We start from the raw sequence: 27371 nt of genomic DNA, 5'->3' as shown, positions 1-27371 counted from the left end.
TTCATTTACGTAGAAATCTCCTTAGATGTTTGTCAATAGAAAGTCAAGGTAACAATTTTGCCGATTTTTTACATGATTAATACTGCTGGATACTGCTCATATACATTCGGGTTGTGTAACAATCTTTGCTCAACTTGAAAGAATCTGCGCAGTGCCATCATCTCGCTTTCGCACAAATCATTGATGCTGTTCCTGAGTGGCAGTCCAACTTCGTACCGTCCACCTGAAAGCCTCCGACATGTCTCTTGGAAGCTTGGTTATGCAGTTTGTTCATTTTCGGTAATCTTTCGTGGTTCTGGGATCGCTTCTGTTTCCCAGATCTTGCTCATTTGCTCGCTTATTGCTTCATTGGTCACGACTGTACAAATGTTCGAGGCAGATTGCTCTGCTTCCTGCTCGCTTACTGAACCACAAACTACTCATCCATAAATGGTCCTCAAGCAACCAAAATTTCGGATAAAAGGGCATGTTTTGGCTTAATCAGCTCTCGTTCTAAGTAATTAACCGAACTTTGCAGTTTACATAAAGTTCGTTTAGATTTCTAGGAGAATGATATTTACCTTCAAGTAAGAAAAAAGTTCAATTCGAACTTGTTCGTAATTATCTAGTTGTTGACAAGTTCACGAGTTACTCTCTCGAGAATCAAGTTCCGTAGTCTTCTCTTAATCAGCGATAAAGTTTCACTGAAACTAAATTTACACCAAAGGTTATCTTCGGAGTTCACTGCTTATCCGAACTATTGGTTGCTTGGGTCTTCTTGCACCAGACGTTAGATCGTCTGTCAACGAGAACGATTGTCTTTGATCAATTGTGCTGAGCCTGTGACCCCGAGAATATTAACATTTGCATACAATTTCGGTAGCTTCAATACATTGACAAGTCGTGCTGCGATCAGGCTATGCACCGACCCACAGTCAAGCAAAATTCGGCATTCGATAGAGTTTCCGTGAGCATCTTCTACCAGCCCGACCGCTGTTTAGAGAACATATTGGGTGATATGAATGAAAAACTTTGAACTTTACTACATGTAGCATCTACTCAAAAACAAAATCCACAAAGTTTACTACACTTTTGGTATGAATAAAAAACTTTTCGAACATGTAGTACTTACTACTTTCGAACATGAGCAGTGACTGAAGCTGCACGTTAAGAAATTTCCATTCAGAGTGCAGAGTGACTCTGCACGTAAAGAACAATCTATTCAGAGTGACGCCTAAAATTAATACAATCATGCATATGAAGAAAATGCATGGAATCTAATCGATCACGCGACAATTTGCACAAATCATGAAGGTGCTGTTATTTGACAAAATTTGTAGTGTAATTTTGCGATTAGTCTGGTATTCTCTTTATGTCTATGATTTTATGATGATGGTACATCAAAGAATTTTCTGGGTGGTTTTCGGCCTTCGCCAACGCCAGTGATTGATGATTTTTTAAATACTAGCTTAACATCTATGAAGAGATCTTGAGATTACAGCTATCAAATTTGGAACCACATATTTTCTAGCACCAGTACTTAGATTCTGGTGAAATTGCGGTAGAATTTTGATGCTCCCCGTGTGTTTTCTTAACGGCATGTTGAATTCCGGAAGTTCTAAGTGTTTCTGCGATATTCTCGTAATTTTGGTGGGGTTTCTGATAGTATCCTTGGAATGTCTAGAACTTAAAATGTCGAGATTTTTATGGGAATTGTAGTGATGCCATTGGTAGTCGTTAGAATTCAATGAGGATCTCCCCTAAAACACCAGGGTTCCCTTTGAAATTATCAAAATTCTTGTCGATTTCACAAAAAATCCCATTGAAATCTATAAAATATTTACCGACATTCAAATCGTTTATATTAAAGCTTTGCTTTGAAATTCCAACGGAACTGGAGATCATCGGAATCTTAAAGGTTTTTACAATAATTACGAAGATTGATTTTCAGAATTACAAATATTCATACAATAATTCGCAGGAATCCCACCACAATCTCATAGATTCTTACAAAAATACCGTCTCAAAGATACCCACAGAATTCCAAGAGATTAATATTCGGAATCCCATTCCCACCCCAATTCTAGAGTTTTTACCAGATTCCTAATATTTCCGCAATATTCCTAGAATGGTATTTAAACTTCCAGAATTATCATAAAAAATCCGACATCCCTATCGGAATCCCAAAGTTCCTACAGGAATTCCGGAATTCAAAAGGAAATCTGAGATGTCAGAGTTTACAAGTAAAATTCCAAATTACATTATAAATATCTGAATTCCTACCGACATCCTAAAATTCCTAGAAAATAACATAATTATCGTAATGCCAGAATTCACACGAATATTACAAATTGCTACTGCCGGTAATCTTACCGGAATCTCAGCATTGGCGGGGCGAATATTTTCGTAACCTCAGGATTCCTATTTTGCTATCCTATTCAGCAAAACTCAAAACACCTTCCGAAATATCAAAACTCATATCGTTTTCCCATGATTTTTACTCAAAAGTAAATTATTCCATTCAATTCCGCAATCTCAAAGCATGTGTAGCAACCTCTGAAGCTAACTACCAGTAGCTGTGTAGTAAATGCTACCTTTATTCATAGCAATGCGTTGTTTGTAGTATGTTCGAAAGGTGTAGAAAGGAAAATGACACAAACATGTTCCACTCGTGTTCCACATATAGCGTTTACTACCGAGAATGTAGTAAACTCAACTTTTCTACATTTTATTCATACGGCCCATTGACATGATCGTCTAGTCGATGAAGAGACAGAGCCGATCGAAGAGTTGATTGACGATGTGATCGGGGCAGTAGATCTCTGTGTTGGCTCGGATGGTTGGCGCAAATCATTTTCTGTGGTCAATGAGTTTGAATCGGATTCGTGAAGTAATGTGTGGTGTCGACGGCCACATTTACGACACGAGCTACCCTTGCATTCATGCACGTAGTGCTTATTGTAGAAACAGTTCAAGCTATGCTCTTGTTTTGGCAAACGATCGTTTGGAGAAAGATTCAAAACATTTTATTCAACAAACTTCGAAAGGTTTGTCTCCTCAAGTGTCGGCATAATTTTTCTCTACATAGATATTGTTTATATCCAATGAAAATATTATATTTACATATAAGCATGTTTATATCTCATAAATAATTATTTATCATGGTCTAATCGCTTATCCAAGTGAATCCTGTGACTCAACGATCCTCCCCATTAACAAACATCCCTCCCAGTAACCTTTGTGGAGATGCAGAGGAAAACACGGTCTCCAAATAGCAAAGGTTACACACTAACATTCCTTCCCCCAATCCCACCTGACTGCAAGGACGTTGCCGGCGCCGTTATTGACCATGTATAAATAGATTCTAGCTGATTCTTTGTGCATTTTCACTGACTTCGGTCAATCACGGAATAGCAACCATTGATATGTGTAGTCAGTCTAAGCTAAGCTAAGCTAAGCTAAGAGTAATCTCTGTGAAAGTTACTGGAAATAGTAGCGTAGGAGTGCTCTAGAAATTTCTAAACCTATTTCTGATTTTTTTTTTACCCGCTGTTTATTAGCATGCCTTGTATTGTGTCCGTGAATTCTGGTATTCAGAATCAGATTATGGTGCATGGTGGTATTTTTTATAAAGACAATTTACACCGTCTTCAGCACAAAGGCCGCACAGACTGTACGATCACTGACACACACTGGGGCAGAATCGAAAAAACGCGGAAACAACCTGTAATTCTTCGGAATGAAGAGATAGACGTTTGATGTCTTGAGCAAAAATGGTCCTTTCAATGAGACCGATTTTTTGACATAAAGTCATATATTTTTGTATTATTCGCATAAATGGCTCATATGCCATTTCGGTCAAATGACATTTTAGGTGTATGGTTCTTTCGGCAAAGTTGTTCATTGTTTTATGCTGAAAATTATTGCCGAAGACGTCAAATTTCCAAGGCCTACTATTTTTAAAATATAGACATTTTTTCTGAAAATGGTGCTAAAAACCGTAATATTTGAGTTTTGTTTGTATTTTTTCACATAAAATGCCATATATTGCCTATGACTATGAAATGTATTGGCATAAAGCAGGTCTGGTACAAATTTGATGGTAAAAATAAAATTTTGTTTGATTTTTCAAAGAATATTTCCAAAAAACAGAGATATTGCGTATAGGCCATTCTTGCGATCGGGCAAGTTCGGGCAGTTGTTTTCGTCGCCATTCACTTACAAAAGGTCAGAGCATTATTGTCTTTTATTTTCTAGGATATGATATTCGATATATTTTTTCTATGCGATCTGGAAGTATGCTAAGCTTATAAAAAGTTTCAAAATTATTATAGCAGTTTTCCAATGAAAACAAAAGTTCATAATAATAATTAACATCTTTGCGGTTTACTGGTGGTTACATTTATTTAAATATTTATTACATACATTGATTATGTATTTTCTATTCGCAAAAATGTCATAAGCGCCAGATTCATTATGTCAAACAATATCGTTCGATTCGATATATAGGTATGTATATGATTTCTTCTGAAAAGTTGATCGTTATTTTATCCTGAAAATAATTGCTTAAGATGTCAAATTTGCGAAGCCTACTACTTTTGACAAGCAGACACAATTTTAAGAAATTTTGTACAAAATATTTATTGTTTTGCCTGTAATTTTTCAGTTTTAATTCCATATATCACCTAGGCCTTGTTTGATTATTTTACGAAAGTTTCAATAAAAAAAAACAGGTGTATAGGCTATTCTTGCGATCAGTCAAGTTCGGTCCGGTGTTTTTATCGCTATCCACTTATCCATTTTTGCCAAGGGCATAATGTTTAATATATTTTTTCAATGCTATCTGGAAGTTGACTAAGCTATAAAAATGCTTGAAATAGAAGGTTTCCAATTTAAAAAGCTCCAAATAATGATGATTATTCTTGCGGTTAACTATGTCAAACCTTGCACAGCTTTCCTATGTTGGACAGTTATTCATACCGCGTGCATGAAGTACTCGTAGCATATTGGATTTCAGCCAATGATTCCTAAACGAAAACTTATCGCAATGCACACAAGCATTCACTCTAATCAAAGACGAAATAAAGACGATCATTTCGCTTCCATTTGCCTAAAATTTGATGGCAGGTTAGGTAATATACAAACATATAAAATACTGAGAGTGTAACAAACAAACGAGTGCAAGTGTAACACAAGTTTGCCAAACTTCGGTACTGAGCGTAGTACGGAGAAACCGAATATAGTACTCAAAACAATTTTATCAGTTTTTCAAAAATAGTGGACTTTGGAAATTTTACATCTTAAGCAATTAGTGTCATAAAATAACGATCAAATTTGCCGAAGAAATCATATACATACCTAATTTGTCATTCGACTGAAATGGTTTGATATGAGTCTGGCGCTTACGTCATTTTTGCGAATAGAAAATACATAATCAATGTATGTAATAAATATTTGAGTAAATTTAGCTATCAGTGAACCGCAAGAATGTTAATTATTATTTTGAACTTTTGTTTTCATTGGAAAACTGCTTCATTGTGATGTAGAATAATTTTGAAACTTTTTATAAGCTTAGCATACTTTCAGATCGCATAGAAAAAATATATCGAATATCATATCCTAGAAATTAAAAGACAATAATGCTCTGACCTTTCGTAAGTGGATGACGATGAAAACAACTGCCCGAACTTGCCCGATCGCAAGAATGGCCTATACGCAATATCCCTGTTTTTTGGAAATATTCTTTGAAAAATCAAACAAAATTTTATTTTTAACATCCAATTTTTCCAGACGTGCTTTATGCCAATAAATGACATAGTCATAGGCGATATATGGCATTTTAATTGAAAAAATACATGCAAAACTCAAATATTACGTTTTTGAGCACCATTTTCTCAAAAAATGTCTATATTTTAAAAATAGTAGGCCTTGGAAATTTGACGTCTTCAGCAATCATTTTCAGCATAAAACAATGAACAACTTTTCCGAAGAGACCATACGCTGAAGACACCAAACGTCTATCTCTTCATTCCGAAGAACTACAGGTTGGTTCCGCGTTTTTTCGATTATGCCCCAGTGTGTGACATTAGGCAACGGACAACACGAAACACCCAGTAGCCCAGCGATGAATTTTTCGTTTGACGAAAAGTTTTCACCGACTGGAGCGGGAATCGAACCCACACCCCGTGGCACAATACGCCTAGACGACTGACGCCGCTAACCGCAAGGCCACGAAGCCCACTATGACACCGTAGATAAATAAACAAGACTGAAGTTCGCATAATCCACGTATTGGAAGTGCTTTGTGAGTTAAATTAGTGTAAAGTTGCTTTGTAGAGTACAATTGTGGTAGAGAATAAATTATTTTAAAACATCTGTTTTATAGGACTTGTAGATTTTTAAGCTTGGAATTGCAGGCATGGCCCCAGACAATGATAAGGTATTGAAGATGGGAGTGTATGCAACCAAAATAGAATTTAAGAAGTGCGTTCCGAGGGACAAATGGTCTAACTCGATACATCAAACCACAAAGAGATGCAATTTTCCCTTGAATGTGAAGAATTCTATGGTTTAACGTGTCGAACGCTTTCTTTAAATCAAGAAAGAGGCCACCAACTATGTCAATTTTGCTAAGCAGGAATTCTACAAGTTCGACTGTTGCTGTTGTTGTGCTACACCCCTTTCGAAACCCGTACTGGTATTTATATAAAATATTGTGTTGATTTATAAAGTCCAAAGTAAATTTTTTATTTAATTTTCATTTCGCTTTAAATAGTCTAGTCTGATCATATTTTCAAGTGATAAATGAGTTTTAATCACAAAATAGATTATATTTGTTTTATTGGGAGTAGTTAAAAGAAATAAAACGAAATTATACAGTTTTTTTTTATTAAATTCAATTGATCTCGCACCATACCGCTTATGAGAAAATCAACTCCTTCTAAAAATCCGATGGGTTTTTTATGGTTGGAAAGATATCACAATAATATTTAATTTCTTATTTGGTCAAAGCCAATCTTAACAGGTGTCTGGAAATATTATGCTTATGAAAAAAGTCGTGGTTTGTTTTTATTTTTATTATTGCTATATATCCTAAAACGTAGTATCTGCACATGAATATTTACATTATTTTTGGGCTTTACTAAATAAATTGAATATTTTTGGTTCATCCTCTGAATTGGTATACCGTTTGGCTGCAATTTGTGTATCACTAATAGGCATAAAACAATGATATTTTTGGTACCAGGGACAGTTTTAACCTTATCAAACAATTCCACCAATTCTTCTGACATTTTAACATATTGTTCACTAGATTTATAACAGAAATTTAATTTGGTGATACATGTATCAGTTTGTTTCACTGCCCAGTCGAATAGTTCTCGCGGAGTTGCGATTGTGTTTCCATAGTATTTTGCAAGACTTGCTCTTTTTGCCATTCGCTTGAGAGTGCCACCAATAGCGTCACAGGGGCCTTTGCCGTGGGATGTGGCAAAAAGTGCCACTCTGCTTCCAATCCATGTATTTTCTTGAAATTACATAAGCTGGCTTTTTTTTTTATAATGAGCTGCAGCTCCATCTGACTTAAAAATAACTTTTGATTTGTTTAACAAAATTTCTCAATTTTGAAATATATAGCTGAACTGCTACTGTGTCATGGGTCTGATATTTTAATAAAACTAACATTTTCCAATTTATTATCTATTTATGGTAAATCTAGAATTGGTGTATCACTGCTTGGGAAGTATTCCAGTGATATCCTTGAGCAGCGTTATAATTTTCAGAAAAGTTGCTAATTACCAGTATTTAACCTTCGTCCTTGACGCTTTTTTGTCTTTTTTGTTTCGTAGAAAAGAAGACTGTTATTTGCAAATAAAATCATGAGTTATGAGCTTATCAACTTTTTTTAGGTAGATAACAATACAAACATATTCATTATTTCTTATTCATCTGGCGTTTAAGGCAGGTACGTTTAGTAAGTTTTTTTTCACAACACTTTTTCTAGAAGAGAATTTAATGGGATATGGATAAGGTTGTTACTTTTCTATGTTTGCAATACTGTTGTGATACCTTTCGAACCATAAAAATCCGTCGGATTGTTAGACGGAGTTGATTTCCTCATAGGCAGAGGCGAAGTCCATTGATTGCCTTCATTTATAAAACATAATCACTGTATAAATCCGTTTTTTAACTATTCTCAATGAAAAATACAATTTATTTTCTGATTCAAACTCATTTATCACTTGAAAACACGATCATATTTGACAGTTTAAAACAAAATCTTTGAAAAAAAAATCCGTTTTGGACTTAAAAAATTCGAAGTTAGAAAAACTTTTTTCTCTAAAATATGCCCAGTTTGCAATGTATGGACGACTTTTAGTAAATTTAATTACGAAACTTTTTGCTTAAGGACGATCAAAATCTGAAATGGCCGTTTTTTTTAAATCGACTTTAAAGTTTTGAATATTTTTTTTTTCAGTGTAGAAAATGTGTTTTTATTTTTTTCAATATTTTTTTCTCCAACTTCAGGAAATTTCACGACATTCCCCCATACAACACTTTTTTGTAGGTCTTGCCGTTTTCGAGTTATACGGGTTTATAAAAAAAAAGTGAAAAAAAAACTTTGGGACTTAAAAAATTCGATGTTAGAAAAACTTTTTTCTTTAAAATATGCCCAATTTGCAATGTATGGACGACTTTTAGTAAATTTATTTGCGAAACTTTTTGCTTAAGGATGATCAAAATCTGAAGTGGCCGTTTTTTTTTAAATCGACTTTAAAGTTTTGAATTTTTTTTTTCAGTGTAGAAAATGTGTTTTTATTTTTTCAATATTTTTCTCTAAAACGTCAGGAAATTTCACGACAGTCCCCCATACAACACTTTTTTGTAGGTCTTACCGTTTTTGAGTTATACGGGTTTATAAAAAAAAGTAAAAAAAACTTTGACCCTTTCCAAATGTTAGTCTAGATCGATTTTGAAAAAACAAAGTTTGCAAAGTATCCCCATTAAACATTTGACAGTTCAACAGCCGACTAAATTGATTGAAAAATCGGTCGATTGTTGCACCGACGCTTATGGAAGTTTAACACAGCGATCAACTGACTAATCGCTAGATTAAATCGGGTGACCGAGGAAATCTGATGTTTAGTAGGTCAACTTGCTTGGATTTTACTTAAAATACCGATTTATCCACCTATTTAGTAGGATTATGTCGGCCCACCCTATTAAATCGGTTGATATTCGGTTGATCCCTGTGTTAATCTTCCATAAGCGTCGGTGCAACAATCGACCGATTTTTCAACCAATTTAGTCGGCTGTTGAACTGTCAAATGTTTAATGGGGATCTTAGTTTCACATACTTTTGACATCCAGAAAGTTTCATTGAATTCTGAAGGGGTGCTGCCAATCGCGTGTCGAGTTGGCGTGAAATCCGTCTAATGCGTCACCAGACTTGTAAACAGGTATTACCTTCGCAATTTTAAGGCAATCTGGGAATGCTCCCTGTTGTAACATTTTGTTAAAAAGATAAATAATTATGTTTGAAAATGTAGTTGCATTGTTCTTAAAGACACATGTGTCGCGAATTTTCGGGGCTATGCTCTTCCGAAGCATTTTTGAGCTCGGCCGATTAGCGGCCAACAGTTACGGGCACTTTCAAAATCACGTCTGCCACTGCGAACTTCTCTCAAATCACAAGTTCGCAGTGGCAGACGTGATTTTGAAAGTGCCCGTAACTGTTGGCCGCTAATCGGCCGAGCTCAAAAATGCTTCGGAAGAGCATAGCCCCGAAAATTCGCGACAACATGCTGGAAAGTTGTCTGGACCACAACTCTTCTTCGCTTTGAGTTCTTTTATTATGTCGATTACTTCATTTGCATTCGTTGGTTTCAGAAAAATAGATCTCCCTACTTTTTGACGTAGGACTACGTCTTTGTTTTCTATATTGGGGTGCACTTTAAAAGTACGGAAAATGAGACATGTAACGAAATTAGGGAAGATTTTGAACGTTAATAACTCAGTTGTTTATGAACCAATTATTACGATTTTAGTATCATTCGATCAGAAATGTATCTACGCATCGTTAGTAATATATCCGATAAGTAAATTTTGTTGTTAAACTATTGAAAATTTGATAAATGTTGACCCCTTTCTTATCCAACCAATCACGTTCGAGCACTTTTCGACGGTGTCGCTTCCCACTATAAAAGCAAACGGGTCCCTGCTTCTTCCCTCAGTCTTCTTTTTGCGGTCGGACTGTGAACACGACCGGGCGAGTCATTCTCGCTTTGCTTTTGCACCCGCGTCACAGTCCAATTTGTGTCGTCGGAAGAGGAAGACGCAAGATTGATTTGCGGCGGCGATGACGACGGCTTGGGCGCTTCTCCGAGCGGCAAACTACTGCTGCTCGGAGAAGCGTCCAAGCCATCGTCGTCGCCGCCGCAAATTTATTCGCGCTCCCAGATTTCGACCCGTGATTAATTCAGCATCGGTGGTCAAGAAGCAAGCCCGATAGGAACCAGATACCAGAAGCCCCCAAAGTTGCTGATCCGAGGAGCTGCTGCTAATCGAGCGTCGGAATCGCTCGAGTTTCCAGATTTCGACACGTGCCCGTGGATCCACTACCCGTTGCTGTTGCTGTTTGCGTTGTGGATTTCTCGTTTGACCATGGCAATCAAGTGATAACATCCCGCAGTGCTATATATCTACCATCGGACCTTGTCAGGACCATCAATTTTGTGGAAAAGAGTTGAAGGAATAATATTTCGGACCTTATTAGATCTTCTATTTCTCAATCAATCTCGCAGCTTCATACAAAATTTAATTTGTTATGAATAATTGATGGCACGTCAATTTGAGACTATTCGTGGACGCTGCTGCAGTGCCGTCGGGGTGAGTGATCAACATTTCACAACGATTGTAAACTAGAGTGGAATTTCCGACAGTGTCTTTGATTTGCCATATTTTATGAGAACACTTCGATAACGAAAATGATCACATGTAACAAAATTGTGACATGTTTAGAATGCTTTTGAAAAGAAATTCTGATAGAACAATTTTCATAATTTTGGCACTATGGATCAGAAATTTTGAACTATTGATTATCAATAGCGAACTATTGAATATATAGTAATTGTCAACCCTTTCATTCATGTTCGACCAATTTCTCACGCATTATCATTTTTCGCAATTATCAAGTAATTCTAAGTCCAACTCATTATTGGCACATATGCACTTCCCAGATTGGTCGATTAGAAAGAGAAGAGCACGAATGGGAGGAGCATAATCTGCTAATCTAAGGGTATATAGCATGCTTCCTTCGTTGGATACGGTTTCATTCCGTTTCGACTTCCGAGCTGGCAAGAGCTCCTCCGTAATCCACTACCCGTTGCTGTTGTGCGCCATCCAAGGACCATGGCAATCAACTGATCAATCCCGGAGTGCTATTTATCTGTGACCGTATCGAGGCTAAGAAAGCCATCGGCCCTTGTCAGGGCCATTAAATTTGTGGAAAAGAGTTGAAAGAATAATATTCCCGACCTTATTACATCTTATATTCCTCAATCAATCTCACAGTTTCGTACAAAAATTAATTTGTCATGAATAATTGATGGCACGACAATTTGAGACTATTCTTGGACGCCTTGCTGTGCCGTCGAGGTGAGTGCTCAACATTTCACAACGAATGTAAACTAGAGTGGCATCTCCAACAGTGTCTTTGATTTGCCATATTTTATGGGAGCATTTCGATTATAAAAATTATCACATGTAACAAAATTGCGTCATATTTAGAATGGTTTTGAAGAGAAATTTCGATAGAACAATTTTCATCATTTTGGCACGCATTGATCAGAAATTCACCTTCATACTAAGGAAAACTATTGATTATCAATAGCTAACTATAGAATATTTCGTAAATGTCAACCCTTCCAACTATTCATGTTCGATCAATTTCTCACGCAATATCATTTTCCGCAATTTTCAAGTAATTCTTAGCCCAACACATTATTGGCACATACCCATTTTCCAGATTGGTCGACTAGAAAGAGAAGAGCACGAATGGGAGGAGCATAATCTGCTAATCTAAGGGTATATAGCATGCTTCCTTCGTTGGATACGGTTTCATTCCGTTTCGACTTCCGAGCTGGCAAGAGCTCCTCCGTTCCTGCGCAGCGACGTCCTTCAAGCTAGCGATCCAGCGTCTGGTGATCGGTGGTCAAGAAGCAAGCCCGTTAGGAGCTAAATTCCAGAAGCTGATCCGAAGAGAAAAGAGCAGCGAATCAAGCGTCGGACTTATGAAATCGCTCAAGATTTCAAGAGTGAGAATCGTTTCCAGATTTCGCCTTGTGCCCGGTGATCCACTACCCGTTGCTGTTGTGCGTCATCCACGGACCATGGCAATCAACTGATCAATTCCGCAGTGCTATTTATCTGTGACCGCATCGAGGCTAAGAAAGCCATCGGCCCTTGTCAGGGCCATCAAATTTGTGGAAAAGAGTTGAAAGAATAATATTCCCGACCTTATTACATCTTATATTCCTCAATCAATCTCACAACGAATGTAAACTAGAGTGGCATTTCCAACAGTGTCTTTGATTTACCATATTTTATGGGAGCATTTCGATTATGAAAATTATCACATGTAACAAAATTGCGTCATATTTAGAAGGGTTTTGAAGAGAAATTCTGATAGAACAATTTTCATCATTTTGGCACGCATTAATCAGAAATTCACCTTCATACTAAGGAAAACTATTGATTATCAATAGCTATCTATAGAATATTTAGTAAATGTCAAGCATTCCAACTATTCATGTTTGATCAATTTCTCACGCATTATCATTTTTCGCAATTTTCAAGTAATTCTTAGCCCAACACATTATTGGCACATACCCATTTTCCAGATTGGTCGACAAGAAGAGAAGAGCACGAATGGGAGGAGCATCATCTGCTAATCTAAGCGTTTAAAGCATGCTTCCTTCGCCGGATTCGTTTTCATTCCATTTTCGCTTTCGAGCTGGTAAGTGCTCCTCAGCATCTAGTTTATGATATTTCGGCTCGTGATAAACTCATCTGTGGTGCAGTCAAGAATCAAGCCCGTTAGGCAAGTCGCTCAATATTTCAAACTTAAGCTACGTTTTCAGATTTCGACTTCAGCCGTGTGATCTAATACCTGTTGCTGATGTGTGCCATCCACACCACGAAACATTCAACTGGTTCGTCTCATAAGCAGAGAACTTATACAAATGTCTACACTTGCGTTGGGGATTCTTCGTTTAACCATGGCAATCAACTGATAACATCCTGTAGTGCGATTCATCTATGACAGCATCCGAGCTAACAAAGCCTTTGGCTCTTTTCAGTGCCACCAAATGTGTGTAAGAGAGTTAACAGATAAATATTTCCGACTTTATTTATCACATTGCCAAGCAATGAATAATATTTCTCTCAAACCATAAGATCAACAAAGCGATGACTGAAGCTTTCATTATAATCCTCGAATAACTTCTTTCCAATGCTATCATATATTTCATAGGAGGTTACTAATATAATTTCAAAATGATCATACAACCTGAAGTGAAATTTCACATTTTCATAGATAAATATGACGAATTCATCGGATAAAGATAATGTATATTTGGGACATGATTAAACGTACACTTGGCTGCAAATCGTTATATGCATAAATATTCACGAAAGTTTCGAGCACTGAAAACAATATGAAGCCAAAACGAGCAACAAGAACGACATCAAATTCAGTTAAATTAACCATCGAGGTCCTACGTCACCAGTTCGTACAACCCCATAGGGATGTACCCTTAGAGTTTTTAACATTACTCAACGGATTTAAGTTGGATATTTATATTTTTGAAGCAAGATTTGTACCGATTTGAGTAAAGAAATTGTTGAATATATCACAGACTTCTGAGATGCTAGATGTTTTGCGTCCATCAATGTTAAGCTCAATGCAAGTTTCTGCCTTGTAGCGTCCCATAATTGTGTTCAAGTTTTTCTACAAATTGGCATGACAAGTATTTTCTAATAATTTCCCATAAAATTCCTTTTTACATTTCTTTTTTGCATTATCAGTTTTTTTACAAACATAAATGAACATACTTTTTAAGTATTCGTTATGAGGATAACTTTTCTATTTTTTTTACGGTATTTACGCTTAAGTTTTATCCATTGCCATACATAATGGTTTAACCAAGGACAATATTTTGATTTAAAATTCACTTGTTCACTCTTGATTTTTGTGCATTGTTCCAAAATACTATTGTATGTATTTATGATAGTAGAGATAGAATCATTAACATTATCACCACAAACAAAATTATTCAAAAACTGTGTAAAGAGAGCATTCATTTTATCTCTATCAATTATTTGTTTAGTCAATATAACAGATTCCTTAGGTCCATAGATTTCGAGTGAAGACACTATAGGTAAGTGGTCACTGACATCTGTAAAAATAGTATCATTTCTTATTCGACCCAAAACATCATTGTTACATACAAGATATTGTTACTGATTGGACGGGTAACAGAGGTATTTGAACAGCTATAATTGATTCCAAGAGGTTTTTGTAACGCACAACGACATTATTATTAGACAGGTTAACAGGAATGTTTATATTACCAACTATGAAACGAAGACGACTGTTTTGAATGGACAAAATATTTTCAATTTCTTCGTGAAATCGGTAGAAATCAAAAGATGGTGGCCTATATAAGCCAACCACTTCATAATAAATTCCATTTTTCTTGACTTCGATATGGATCAAATGAAATCCGTCACAACTAACATTATTCAAAACGGCAAAACTCAACCCACTTTTAATATAAACAGCAAGACCACCAGACGATGTTTCACGACAAGAAAAAACAGCATTAAAATCAGTTATATTGTATAAACCACTATTGCTTGACTTCAACCACGTTTCACCAACAACGAAAACATCAATTGGAACCTTAGTACTTTCAAAAAATAATTGAATGTTATCAAACTTTCGCAGATCGTTCATGCCTCTAATATTCCATTGAGCGATTCGAAATTGATCATTACTACATTCAGGATAATTCAAATTGAATTCATTGATACAATCATGATAAGCATTTATTACGTTAGCCATTGAATACAAACAAATATTTAAACAAACATAAGAAAACACATTATCTTAAATTACTTATTACTACTATTGTTGCCACACTTTCTTTTGGGCGATGGAGTTGTTTTCTCCGGTGAGTGGTTACAGTAACTATTAATCAATTCATGCAAATCATCCCTTGTATTAATTATTTCCGTCTTTGAGTGCTCATTTTTTTTTAACAAAAATATTTCCACCTCTACTAGCCCAGACGTACTTAATTTTCAGTTTTTCCTGATACTCGCGCATTTTACCCAACAATTCCAAGGACAACGGAGTTAATTCATCGCGTATTATAATAGAGGTTGGTTTGCCATTTAATAGATAATTTGCATTGATCGCAAATGAAAGGAGCACCACATACTCCTTATTTTTATCAAAAACAATTTCTTTCATACCACTGTCCTTGAATGAAACGCGAATAGGAATTAGTGCATTTTTGGTTTTATTATTACCACTGAGCCTTTCGGCTGACAAAATCGAATCAGAACCAACATTCACACCGTAGCAGGCTAATATTCTGTAAGCTATTTCTGTCGTGTTCTCCCCAGGCACGGCATAAACATCAACAAGGCAGGCTCTTTACTGATGTAAATATCAAGCTTGATTGTAAACATATGACGTCACTCCTATCGTACCATATACCTTTTGGACCACTAGATCATTTTTTTCGTAAATTTGTTCGAGGTGGATAGGGATGACGTCGTCAAGTAGCTGTCAGTTTTGGGAATATATCACCTTCTTAATATAGTACACCGTGTCCCCAGGGTAGAAAGGAACCCCGAAAACTACAGCATTGTTGCAATTAGCAAGACGAGCATTTTTATCTACTGTGTGTTCCAGTTTGTGAACCGTATTCGACAAAGTGTGTTGCGTATGTTTCAACCTATCTATTTCGAGTTTCAAATGTTCATTTTCCTTTTTCAAATCTTGAAAATCCGATACTATTGCTTCGAACTTGTCTGACAAAAATTGCTGTGATCGCTCTATCGCAGTTGTAATCTGATGAACCTCACTCCTAACGTTTTTCATCTCTTTTAAGCATCTACTGAAAAATTGCTGGTGGCATTCCTGATGGAACGCTTGGAAGTATTCCAGAAGGAATCTCTGAAGAAATAGTTACGTAATAGCACAGACAAACAGACGTCACACTCTCATCATTGGCCATCGACCACCTTTTTAACGGTCGGTTCAAAAATTTGGTAGATGGCCGATTCACCACCCGCAGCGCTCGCATCGTTTTTGTTCGTGTTTGACGTTTGCACACTACCGCCATCTGTTGGCCTATCGGCCAAACACTCCTATTTTAGCATTGGGCGTACATGTCCTCGTGACTATGATTTTGATCGACATTTGTTCTAAGTGTTACGTCTGTTTGTCTGTGGTAATAGTCTCTAAAGGTTTTTCTGGAGCCTCTAGAATGTTGAACCAGAACTCGCTGCAAGCAAATTAACTCTCTCTTTCCCACGACTGTGATCGACTATTTCTTTATGAGAAAAGCGTTTTTATAAAAAGCAGTTAAACAAACAATGGTTGAAATAGTTTATTTTTTCAAAAACAGTTTAAATTTTTTGTTTGTTTTAAAACAGTAAATGGATTGTTTATCAATACTTTTGAAACATTAGTTGACTTTCGGATTAATCTGATGAATATAGAATCAAAATCTAATATTCGTCTGGTTCGGTTTGTCTCAAGTTCGTCGAAAATTAGTCGAAGTCCGAAACTACCATGGGAAATAGAGAGTTAAGTTAAAAATGTAACTTGAGAGGCCATATTGATTGAATTTTCGTTAGAGACCTTAATCAAAAATATACACTTTTTAGAGACATGCATTGAAATAGTAACCAAGCCTTTAGAAAGAGACCTGCGAATCTGCAAAAATGATATTTTTCGTACCTGTTATCTTCAATCTTCTCCTACAAAATTAATTATTTCATATGCTCATAAAAGATACCAAACCTGAACTGGGAGTCGTACTTGCCTTTACCTTTTTGGCAATCCTATGTCCTGCTTCCTTGTTTAGACAAGTATTATTCGGTATATAACTAAAAATTTAATGACTTAATATCTTAAGTAGTGATGTAATAGCGGCGCAGCCGAAAATTTTGTTGATTGGAGCGATTTTGTGTTACAAATAGGACATATTCTACCATGTATACAGGTTTTATACAGGTTGCCCTGATAAGTCCAGGTTTTCCAGGTTTTAGCTTGAATCGCTAAAGAAATTTCTCGCTGATTCCTTGCAGAAATTTTCTACAGCGACTCCCGTTTGAACTGACATCTCTTTTCATCTGCGTACTGCGATCAGAAAAAAGCGCTTCCTTGATCGATTCCTTGCAGGAATTTCCCATGCATCAAGATAGGCCAAGAAATTACTTGTCAGCAGCGAATCAGGCTTTTCCTGGTAATAGACACCCCGATCCAGTATCCTTCTGTCCCACTAATTCAACTGTGCGATGGACAACGTTCGAAATTTCTTTCGAAATCGACACTTTTTCATAATAACCATAAATTTGGAGGTGTATTTTCGAAAATTGCTATATTCTGCTGTGCCAGGGATTTTTTTTAATTTCTTTAGAGACGAACCAGCCAAGGGCTGAAAGTCTCGTTAATAAAGACAATTCATTCATTCATTCATTTAATTTCTTTATTAGTATTATTCCAAACATTACATTTATTTCTTATATCTAGGTGTTCTGTGTTATTAGACAACACTATCATCCTAATTTGGTAAAACAAATTTAAAATTTTATTAACATTTTGTTAACAACATATTACATTTCATTTGCCGTAGCAGTTCAGATTTTTTACAGGTGAGTTGATTTCACCTGCTTATAAGAGAAAAAAAAAAACGTTTTGAATTTACTTAACCAAACTTAACCTAAATATAACGCATTGCAGTGCCATGGATATAATTCAGTTTTGAAGAGCGTTACCATGTTTTTCAATTATATTTTGTTCTGTTAAATGACAACTGTGGGGTGACTGTAAATAAAATCATTCAATAGCAATTCAAAACTCAAAGTGCTGGTCTGCGAGGCATCTGACTGCAGTCCACATACTTAATCCTACAACGATAAGATGAAGGTTTCTATTGAAATCCCCTTCACTGTCCGGCAAGTATCGCACGCTCAATCTGAGTTTTCCCACATGCGATAATTCAGACGATGTAATTCATAGATTGCGTTGAAGCGATTAAATTTGTCCCCCACTGGAACCGATCACTTTTAACATTTTTTTTCCTTTTTCCGCTGGCATATCCTGGAATTGGATAACTCTATCAAGGGAAGGGAACAGCATATGGTTGAACAGTTTTCGCCGCCCGTATACGCGCACTAAAGAGAGAAAGTATAGGTGGAGCTTAACGCAGACACGTGCAACCAGATTGCGCTTGGAAAACGACTTTCTTGTCAGTGAAAGCGGAAAATTCTCTCCAGTCCAGCATGGGTGGGAAGAAAATCCGAGAGTGGTCTACTCTGCGAACGATGCTCTGGATTGGATGCTGGGTGGAAACGGATCGGGAGGGAGAACCGTTGACAAACACGGTAATTGTATTACAATAACAATTCACGCTAGGCAAAATAACAATAAAGGAATTATGTTCAGTGGTGAATAAAATTCCACATTGTTCTTGATTTCTGGGGAACGGTTTTACACTCGAGTGGAAAGATGAGTTGAAGTGATATTTAGGATTTGTCTACCGAGGAGTTTTGTTGTTTGGTGTTGGAACGTGTTCTCATGGATGAATGAATAACAGTGAGTGGTGGGAGTAAACCGATACAGTATGTGGCTCTGAAACGTGTGATGAGGAACTGATTTGCAATTATATGTTCGAAGAAAACATCAATTTCGGTGACCAAAATTACCTGCAGTCAAAAATATACGAGATAATTGTTAAAGAACGTTGATCAGATTTTGAAACTACAACCATGGAGCTCTTTGAGAATTGTTTTACAAAGTTTATTGCATGGTAACTCGATGGGGTTATTGCTGCGATAGCACGTGGCATTAAATTTTGTATTTTGGATAAATTTTGACCATATAAGTTAGGTAGTCTTGGTAGATGATCACAATAATTGAATAACAGGGGTGCGCAGCCTGCATAGTTAGCATATCAAGCATTCAGTCACGAATAGCAATTAAGTACCTAAGCAATATTTATGTATTTTTTCATCGTAAAAATCTTGTACGATATTCTATTACAGTTAACTCTCCATAACTCGATATTGAAGGGACTATCGAGTTAGGGAGGTATCGAGTTACAGAACACAAAACCAGTGCAACTGCGATCTAAGGGACCATTGAGGTAGCCATGAAAACCAACTTTTACTATGATTCTCTTACTCGATATCGAGATACAGAATATCGAGTAAGGGAGAGTTAACTGTATTTCGTGTTTTCATTGGCCCTATTAGAAGATTGTAGGCCGGGCAAAGTAAGCACCCCAGTGGAGCATAATAAACATGTTAAGATTTGTAAGGTTTAGATGTTGTTGAATCTAGTTTTTGAATGGCAGTGTCTTCGTTGAACAGTCCACAAACAGTTGACGGGTTAACAGGGTTGAACACATAGGGTATTGTGCAGTCACGGTGCTTCATTTACCGTTATTATCAAACAAAAATAGCCATGAAAGCTTTAAACGCCAGTCTATCTATCGCACACCAGTCATATCTATCGCACACCTCTGGGCAGATTGAAAAAATCCTTTGAAGAAAATTTGATTTACGCCCTTATAAAGCCCAGTGCTGGTACCGAGTCACTTTTTAGTGACTTAGTCACTATTTTCGACCGGATCACTAAAATGTCATAATTTTCATCATTAAGTCACTATTGTCACAAAATTTGGTCACTAAAGTCACTAAGGGCTTATTCACAAATTTCATAACGCCGAAGGGGGTGGGTGGGTTGTCCTAACGATGTTACGGCTCATACAAAATTTGTACAATATTCATACAAAATGCGGTACGAAGGGGTGGGTGGGTGTCAAAAATGGTCATTTTCAGCGTTATGAAATAAATGAATGAGCCCTTATTACTGTGAGGCATAGATTGCACTGTGTTGGGTAGTGGCAATATAATTGATCGCAGCAAGCGGTCTGATGCATTGAGCATATTCTTTCTGTCACTTGCGAATCGACACTTGCCTGGGTAAGTTGTGTATGCATCATGTGGAGGGTGATTCCTCTTCATCGATAATCCAAACTCCACAATTACGTGACGTGAAGATAAGGCAAGACGTAAGGATTTCCCTTATTCGAAAGACAAACATTATTTTCAATCTTGACATGTTAACCCAACCAACATTTTTGCTGAATAAGAGTTAAACAAATCACTCTCGAGCATACTTAAACTTAAGAAACTATTATTCAGTTACTCATGCTACTTGAGAAGATCATGAAAGGAAGGGATCCCCGTCGATTTTTCTGCAAAACACCAGGAAAACATTTCTGGAAGAACGTCTCAAAATTGTTGGCGAGGTTTAGGTAAAATTTGAGGAACAATTTTGGACGGAATTTTATGGGTGAGGTATTTGAATAGTTTGGTTGTAACAAATAACGTGCATCCGTCAGATCTGTTTAAAAAATTCCTATCTAAATTTCTAGACTAATTTTCAGTGGATAACAAGGAGGGATCTCAGACCTACCGTCTTAAGAAATCTCCAAAAAAAAATTCACTGGAGTTCCAAGCATTACTCAAAGAACTCATCTGTTACACTCGTTCAGTAATTTTAATAAGAATTCGATATAGTTTATCTTTTTCGGTTTAAAGTTCTGTCAATTTCACCAAACATCGGAAATTGATTCTTAAATTGTTCTATAATTTTCGTAGAAAATTTACCCTTTTATTCCTCCAAGAATAAGTCCAGAAATACCGAATGATATAACATATGAAATATATTGAATTATTTTGATTTTTAATAAACACTACATCGATTTGCACAGTGCATCGATTTGAAATTTCCAAAAATATTCTTCCACCTGACATTCGAAATTAGAGGAATTCCTTCTAAATTTGCTCCAAAAATCGTTCAACGACGGAATTACATCGAAATTTCTCTCAGAAGTTCTTGTCACGATTTCTCCAGGTAATACACTAAGATAACTTAAAAACATTCCTAAAAATTTTGTTTCCAGGGAAATTAACTAAGATTTATTCTGACATTGATGTAATTCGTGTAAAAAATATTATGAGACATCATCATACACGCAAAAAAAATTGTGCGGTAAAAACTACTACTACTAGTGATCCTTTATATGAGCGATAAGCGGAAGTAAAATTGAATGATTTGGCAACAGACCAGCAGTGCTGAGTTTGCTCGGCGTCGGAAGTAATATTGAAACACGGACATGACTTCCTCATTGCTAAAAAGTGTATAATTGTGTATATTGTATATTGTATATTATATTTGAGCTACATTTCCAAACTAATAAGCAGCAGAAAAAAATAACAATCAAATATCACATTGACAAAAAATCAAAAAAGGAAAATATTTCATATTTTTTGCCCTACAAAACAACTTTTACCGAAATAATTTCAAGCGGATTACATTACTCCTCAAGAAAAGTTCAAAACAAACATAACGCATGTTCGTGTGGCTCACGCTTTGACAGCTCTCGCTGCTGGATTGGCTCACACTTTGACAGAAATGTCAGCTTCCACGAATCTCTCTTATAAAGGATCACTAAGGTGTACCGTAAACATAGTAATTTGGTCTGAATTTCCATGGTAGTTTTAAGAATGGGCGTAGTCAGCTAAAATAGTTATTCTTACCACACATTTTTTTTCCGTGTACAACAATTCATCGAAAATCTCTCATGGCAATTTTTCAGAAATACTTTCAGCCGTTTTCAGAACCAATCCTTCAGTAATTACCATACTTTTTATATCAGAGATTGCTTAATAAATTCTTCCAAGCATTATTTAACAAAACCTTCAAGGATCTTTTCCAAGAAATTCACAATAAATTCAACCTAGGATCCATACATTTCTCCATAAATAAACATTCCTTTCAAATATGCTGTAATCATTATTAAAGTAAGTTCTACTTCTATTCTTCAATTTACAAGTTTATTTAGTGTTTAAAACCAAAAAAAACTACATAAATTATTCCTGTAACTGCAAATTTTGTTTGGATAATTTTCCAATTATTTTATTATTAGTTTCTCTGAAGAGTCATCCAAAACTATTCACAAGGTTCCAGAAGAAATCTTTAAAAGACTTCTCTCTTCTAGATTTTTATCATGTATTTCATCAGTGATATCTTAACGATTTCGTTCAGAAATATATCTAAGTTTTTTTATTAAAGGAATCTCCTCCAATAAAATTTTGAAAATTTTGCTTACCATTTTCTTGGACAAATTCCTAGAGAAGTCTTGTAACAATTCCTTGAGGACTTTTATGGGAAATTGAAAAAAAATCTAAGGGTATCATTTGAAAATGTTCCGACTGAGTGTTTCAAGGTACTTCGAATGAATATTCTGGCGGAATTCCTTGGGAAGTTGAATGAATCATTCAATGTCAATGTCAATCATTCGAATTGATAGTTGAAGCAAACTTTTAGTGAATATCTGATTAAATTGTGATGAAATTTCTGTAGAAAATCATCAAATCCCACAAAAACTTTTAGAAAGACGCTTTGAGAGTTGTCTGTCGGATTACTTGAGGAATACTTATCGAAATGTGATTCCTGTTCGGTCACATTCTGGTTTCGTTTTTCAGGTCTCTCTGAAGTTCATTTTTTTAGACACTTTGCCGCTATCAGCCCTGAAGTACTAGTATCGGAAGATTATTCTTCATTTATTGATATGCTGTTTACTAAATGAAAATTGAAAACGACTTCAACAAATAGATGACCACAAAGTCGATTATTTTCAAACTCAAAAATTAATGTTGTTCGAAATTATAGTCAATTGGCATATATCCCTATTTGGAAGGGCCCCCGAATATGAATCCGTACCGGGCCCCAAAAACTCTAGCTACGCCGCTCGATTCCTGGTCGGTTCAGGATCTTTTCGTAATGGAAAATTCCTTGACTTCCCTGGGCATAGAGTATAATCGTACCTGCCACACGATGTACAAATGCGAAAATGGCAACTAAGGCAAAGAAAGCTCTGAGCTAAGGACATATAGGAAAGAATCCCTGTCATGGCAGGGAAGATGGCTTCCTCACACATACAGACACATTCAGCCAGCGGTTTGCTCTTTTTCTCAAATTATGCAACTTACCAGTAATTAATCACAGCCAAATTGCTAAAACACTGTAATAACTATATTACCTTTCCATTTCACTCATTTTCTCAACCAATTTTGCTCGAAATTTGACGATTCGTGGTCATTTTCTACACGCACGACGACTATTTCGGTGCTTGTTTACCCTAATCCACTTGCAAACGAATGATATTTTTCACTAAATTTCCTAGTTTCTGCTAAAGGTAGGTCGTTCAGCACGATTTACTTTCACTTATTGTATATTTAAGAACACGTACTAGATAATTTCTGGAGGATACAACTCAAAACTTAGCAAAACCGTGGTCAAAACAATCACGATGTTAGAATATTTCACTTTCTTTATTTTTCTATTTTTTGATCTCTTTTGTTGTTGCAATGTTGTCAGTGTCGTTGGATGATATGTACGACATCCAGCAGTTTGAAAGAGAATTGAAAATAAACGCCAATCACAAATATAAAATGAACATTAATTGCTGGCAACGATGTACATTTGATTTAAATTTCACTTCTACCCGGAAATAAGAGAATAAAGTTGTGCCTACTACTACATTTACATTAAAATTTGTGGATTCAACGGAGTTTCACCTTAATAACTATAGAAGTGCTCTTAGAACACTACGCTGAGTATCCGGCTCTGGGGGAAAGGCATGTTAGAGTGACATCCATTGTTACTAGAGACCGAGATCACCTCTGCATCTCCATGGTTATCACGGGAAGGAGTTTTGTTAGTGGGGAGGGATCATAGCTGCATGATCAGGATTCACCTTGGTAAGTGATGCGATTTATGCAACCTCAGTTCAAAAAAATATCTACCAGTACTCTAAAGACAACATGAGCATAAGGTAAATCGATATGTTTAGTGTCAAATCATTCAAAGGTTATTTTTGTAACGATAAAAATCAAGTTAAAGGATAGGTATGGGAATTTTAGTTATGATGTACAAGAGTGTGTGTCGACGCTAACAATAACAAACTGATCATATTTTGTGAAATCAATTTATTAAAGTAACAGTCCCACCGCTGTTATGATAAAAATACAAAATATAATGTACATTTCAACTAAAAGGATGAAACGAGATCACCAAATTGATCATCCAACCTTGATTAAGCAGATGTAAGCTACTTTAATCAACATGTCCATTTCACAAAAGCAAACTATCACTCCGGCGCCGCGAAAACCTGAACTGGATTGTATTCAGAACGCGTGCTATTTTTCTGGTGAAGTTTAAACGAAGCCAAAACTCAAACTATCAAGAGCGCAAATTTAGAGTCTCGTTCTCTGCTGCGGTTCAAGCTGAAAACTTGATCGCCAGGATCCACTGTCCGGATCTCCAGATCCATTGGCTTCGATACATCTTCACCTTCTACTTGGGCTTTAATGAAGCACTGCCCAGCATAACGCGTCCAGAATAGAGCGACTTATTTCCGCTATAGACACTTTTTCCAAAAACCGTGCCAGCCGAATCTAGTAATTTGCGGAGACAATAAAAACGTGACAGATCAATGTTCAACACATCCGTTCGCGCGCGCTGCCTACTGCGATCTCTTACACGCAAAATGAAATATGTTCCAGAAAAATATAAAATTTCATATTTTCAAAAGTTTTGCAAAACTCAAATTTTTATTGTTGTCAAAAATCGGTACCCAGAGACTTCAAGAAAAGGATAACGAACGCAGAGCAGATTGTTTTGTGTCATTTGCAAATCGCAAAACGGCAGCGTTTATTTATAACGTAACGCTAAATTTGGAAATTTTTTACCCCCTCCGTAACGCTTTTTGTATTCAAAATTTCAAATTTTTGTGTGAGCCGTAACGCTAGCCTACTCACTCCCTCCCCTAGAGCGTTACGTAATTTGTAGACGGCGCCAACTCAATTTTAATTATTTCAATAAAATATTTCGAATATCTTTGATTATAATTGAAATATCTCATACCATATAAAGTTTTATACTTCCCCAAATAGTTTAACTGATTATAAAAAAATCAATTATTACATCCATTTTAGTAAATATCCCGTTTATAAAAATGGACAGCAGTGCAAAATAATCTCATTTGGACATCTCCATCTGATTTCCAAAGGATATATAGGTCATTGTGATGGATCTTTGTCGTGCACGATACAAATGATGAGAGCATGTAAAGCAAATAATGTTATCAGATTATGTCAATAGTTGCTTAGGATACGGTCAAGGATTCGTGACTCTTTTCAATAAAAAAAAAATGCGTCCAAGAGATACGCAGTCCCCTCCGGAAATACAGTAAACAGCTCATCATAATAACCATTATCGCGATCATCATGATAATAGACAACGTTTGAATGAGGCTAATACGATAATAATATTATTCCTCTCGTTTTTGCAGTGGCAAGACGGAGAAAGAAAGAAGGACGACCCCGCCGTCAAAGGACCACCTTCAGCAGCGAACAAACTTTACGGTTAGAGGTTGAATTCCATCGAAACGAGTACATATCCAGAGGAAGGCGCTTCGAGTTGGCGGAAATTTTGAAGCTATCAGAAACACAAATCAAAATTTGGTTTCAGAACAGAAGGGCGAAGGACAAACGCATCGAAAAGGCGCAGATTGATCAACAGTACAGGTTTAGGATACACATTTGGCATGACTATAAGTAAAATAATGAATGAGCTTTTAATTATTTTAGGGCATTTGCGGCCGTGAATGGTCTATTCTCTCCTTTCAATTCACAATACCCACAAGTGCTTGGAACCAACATGAGTGCAGTAACAGCGACATCACACTGTTTCTATGATCAAGTCACATCTCCATCTAGAGACGAACAAAGTATAACGAAATAAAAAAATGTAAAACAATTTGTTTACGTGTCTATTACTATTGAGAGATTTCTCCAATCACGATTTCAAAAGCAATAATGGTTTTACTGAAGTCATTTTTTGACGTAGGACTACGTCTTTGTTTTCTATATTGGGGTGCACTTTAAAAGTACGGAAAATGAGACATGTAACGAAATTAGGGGAGATTTTGAACGTTAATAACTCAGTTGTTTATGAACCAATTATTACGATTTTAGTATCATTCGATCAGAAATGTATCTACGCATCGTTAGTAATATATCCGATAAGTGAATTTTGTTGTTTAACTATTGAAAATTTGATAAATGTTGACCCCTTTCTTATCCAACCAATCACGTTCGAGCATTTTTCGACGGTATCGCTTCCCACTATAAAAGCAAATGAGTCCCTGCTGCTTCCCTCAGTCTTCTTTTTGCGGTCGGACTGTGAACACGATCGGGCGAGTCATTCTCGCTTTGCTTTTGCACCCGCGTCACAGTCCAATTTGTGTCGTCGGAAGAGGAAGACGCAAGATTGATTTGCGGCGGCGATGATGATGGCTTGGGCGCTTCTCCGAGCAGCGGACTACTGCCGCTCGGAGAAGCGTTCAAGCCATCGTCATCACCGCCACAAATTTATCCGCGCTCCCAGATTTCGACTCGTGATAAATCGGTGGTCAAGCCCGTTAGGAGCCAAACACCAGAAGCCCCCAGAGTTGCTGATCCGAGGAGCTGCATCTAATCGAGCGTCGGACTAGTGAAATCGCTCAAAATTTCAAGAGTGAGCATCGTTTCCAGATTTCGACTTGTGCCCGGGGATCCAATACCCGTTGCTGTTGTGCGCCATCCACGTTACGAACCATTTAGCTGGTTCGTCGTATAAGCAAATTCCCCGTTTGACCATGGCATATCAGTTGATCCCGTAGTGCTATTTATCTGTGACCGTATCGAGGCTAAGAAAGCCATCGGCCCTTGTCAGGGCCATCAAATTTGTGGAAAAAAGTTGAAGGAATATTTCCGACCTTATTACATCTTATATTCCTCAATCAATCTCGCAGCTTCGTATAACATTTAATTTGTTATGAATAATTGATGGCACGACAATTTGAGACTATTCGTGGACGCTGCTGCAGTGCCGTCGGGGTGAGTGCTCAACAATTCACAACGATTGTAAACTAGAGTGGAATTTCCGACAGTGTCTTTGATTTGCCATATTTTAT

The 27371-nt window shown here is 36.5% G+C and overlaps 1 protein-coding gene across 1 annotated transcript in view; it reads left to right on the top strand.

The window, feature by feature from the left end:
* The window catches only part of LOC5567514 (homeobox protein rough), a 64766-nt gene extending 38593 nt beyond the window's left edge, over window positions 1-26173 (top strand). The window contains exons 2-3 of the mRNA XM_021857306.1: window positions 25707-25941; window positions 26005-26173. Of these exons, the coding sequence (XP_021712998.1) occupies window positions 25707-25941; window positions 26005-26158 (389 nt within the window). The 3' untranslated portion in view covers window positions 26159-26173. The remainder of the gene's footprint in view (window positions 1-25706; window positions 25942-26004) is intronic.
* The last annotated feature ends 1198 nt before the right edge of the window (window positions 26174-27371 follow it).

The sequence above is a fragment of the Aedes aegypti genome, chromosome 1, assembly GCF_002204515.2.
Source record: "Aedes aegypti strain LVP_AGWG chromosome 1, AaegL5.0 Primary Assembly, whole genome shotgun sequence".
NCBI classification, from domain to species: Eukaryota; Metazoa; Arthropoda; class Insecta; order Diptera; family Culicidae; genus Aedes; species Aedes aegypti.
Note: the sequence above shows the minus strand (reverse complement) of the source record. Positions and strands in the feature narration are given on the sequence as shown.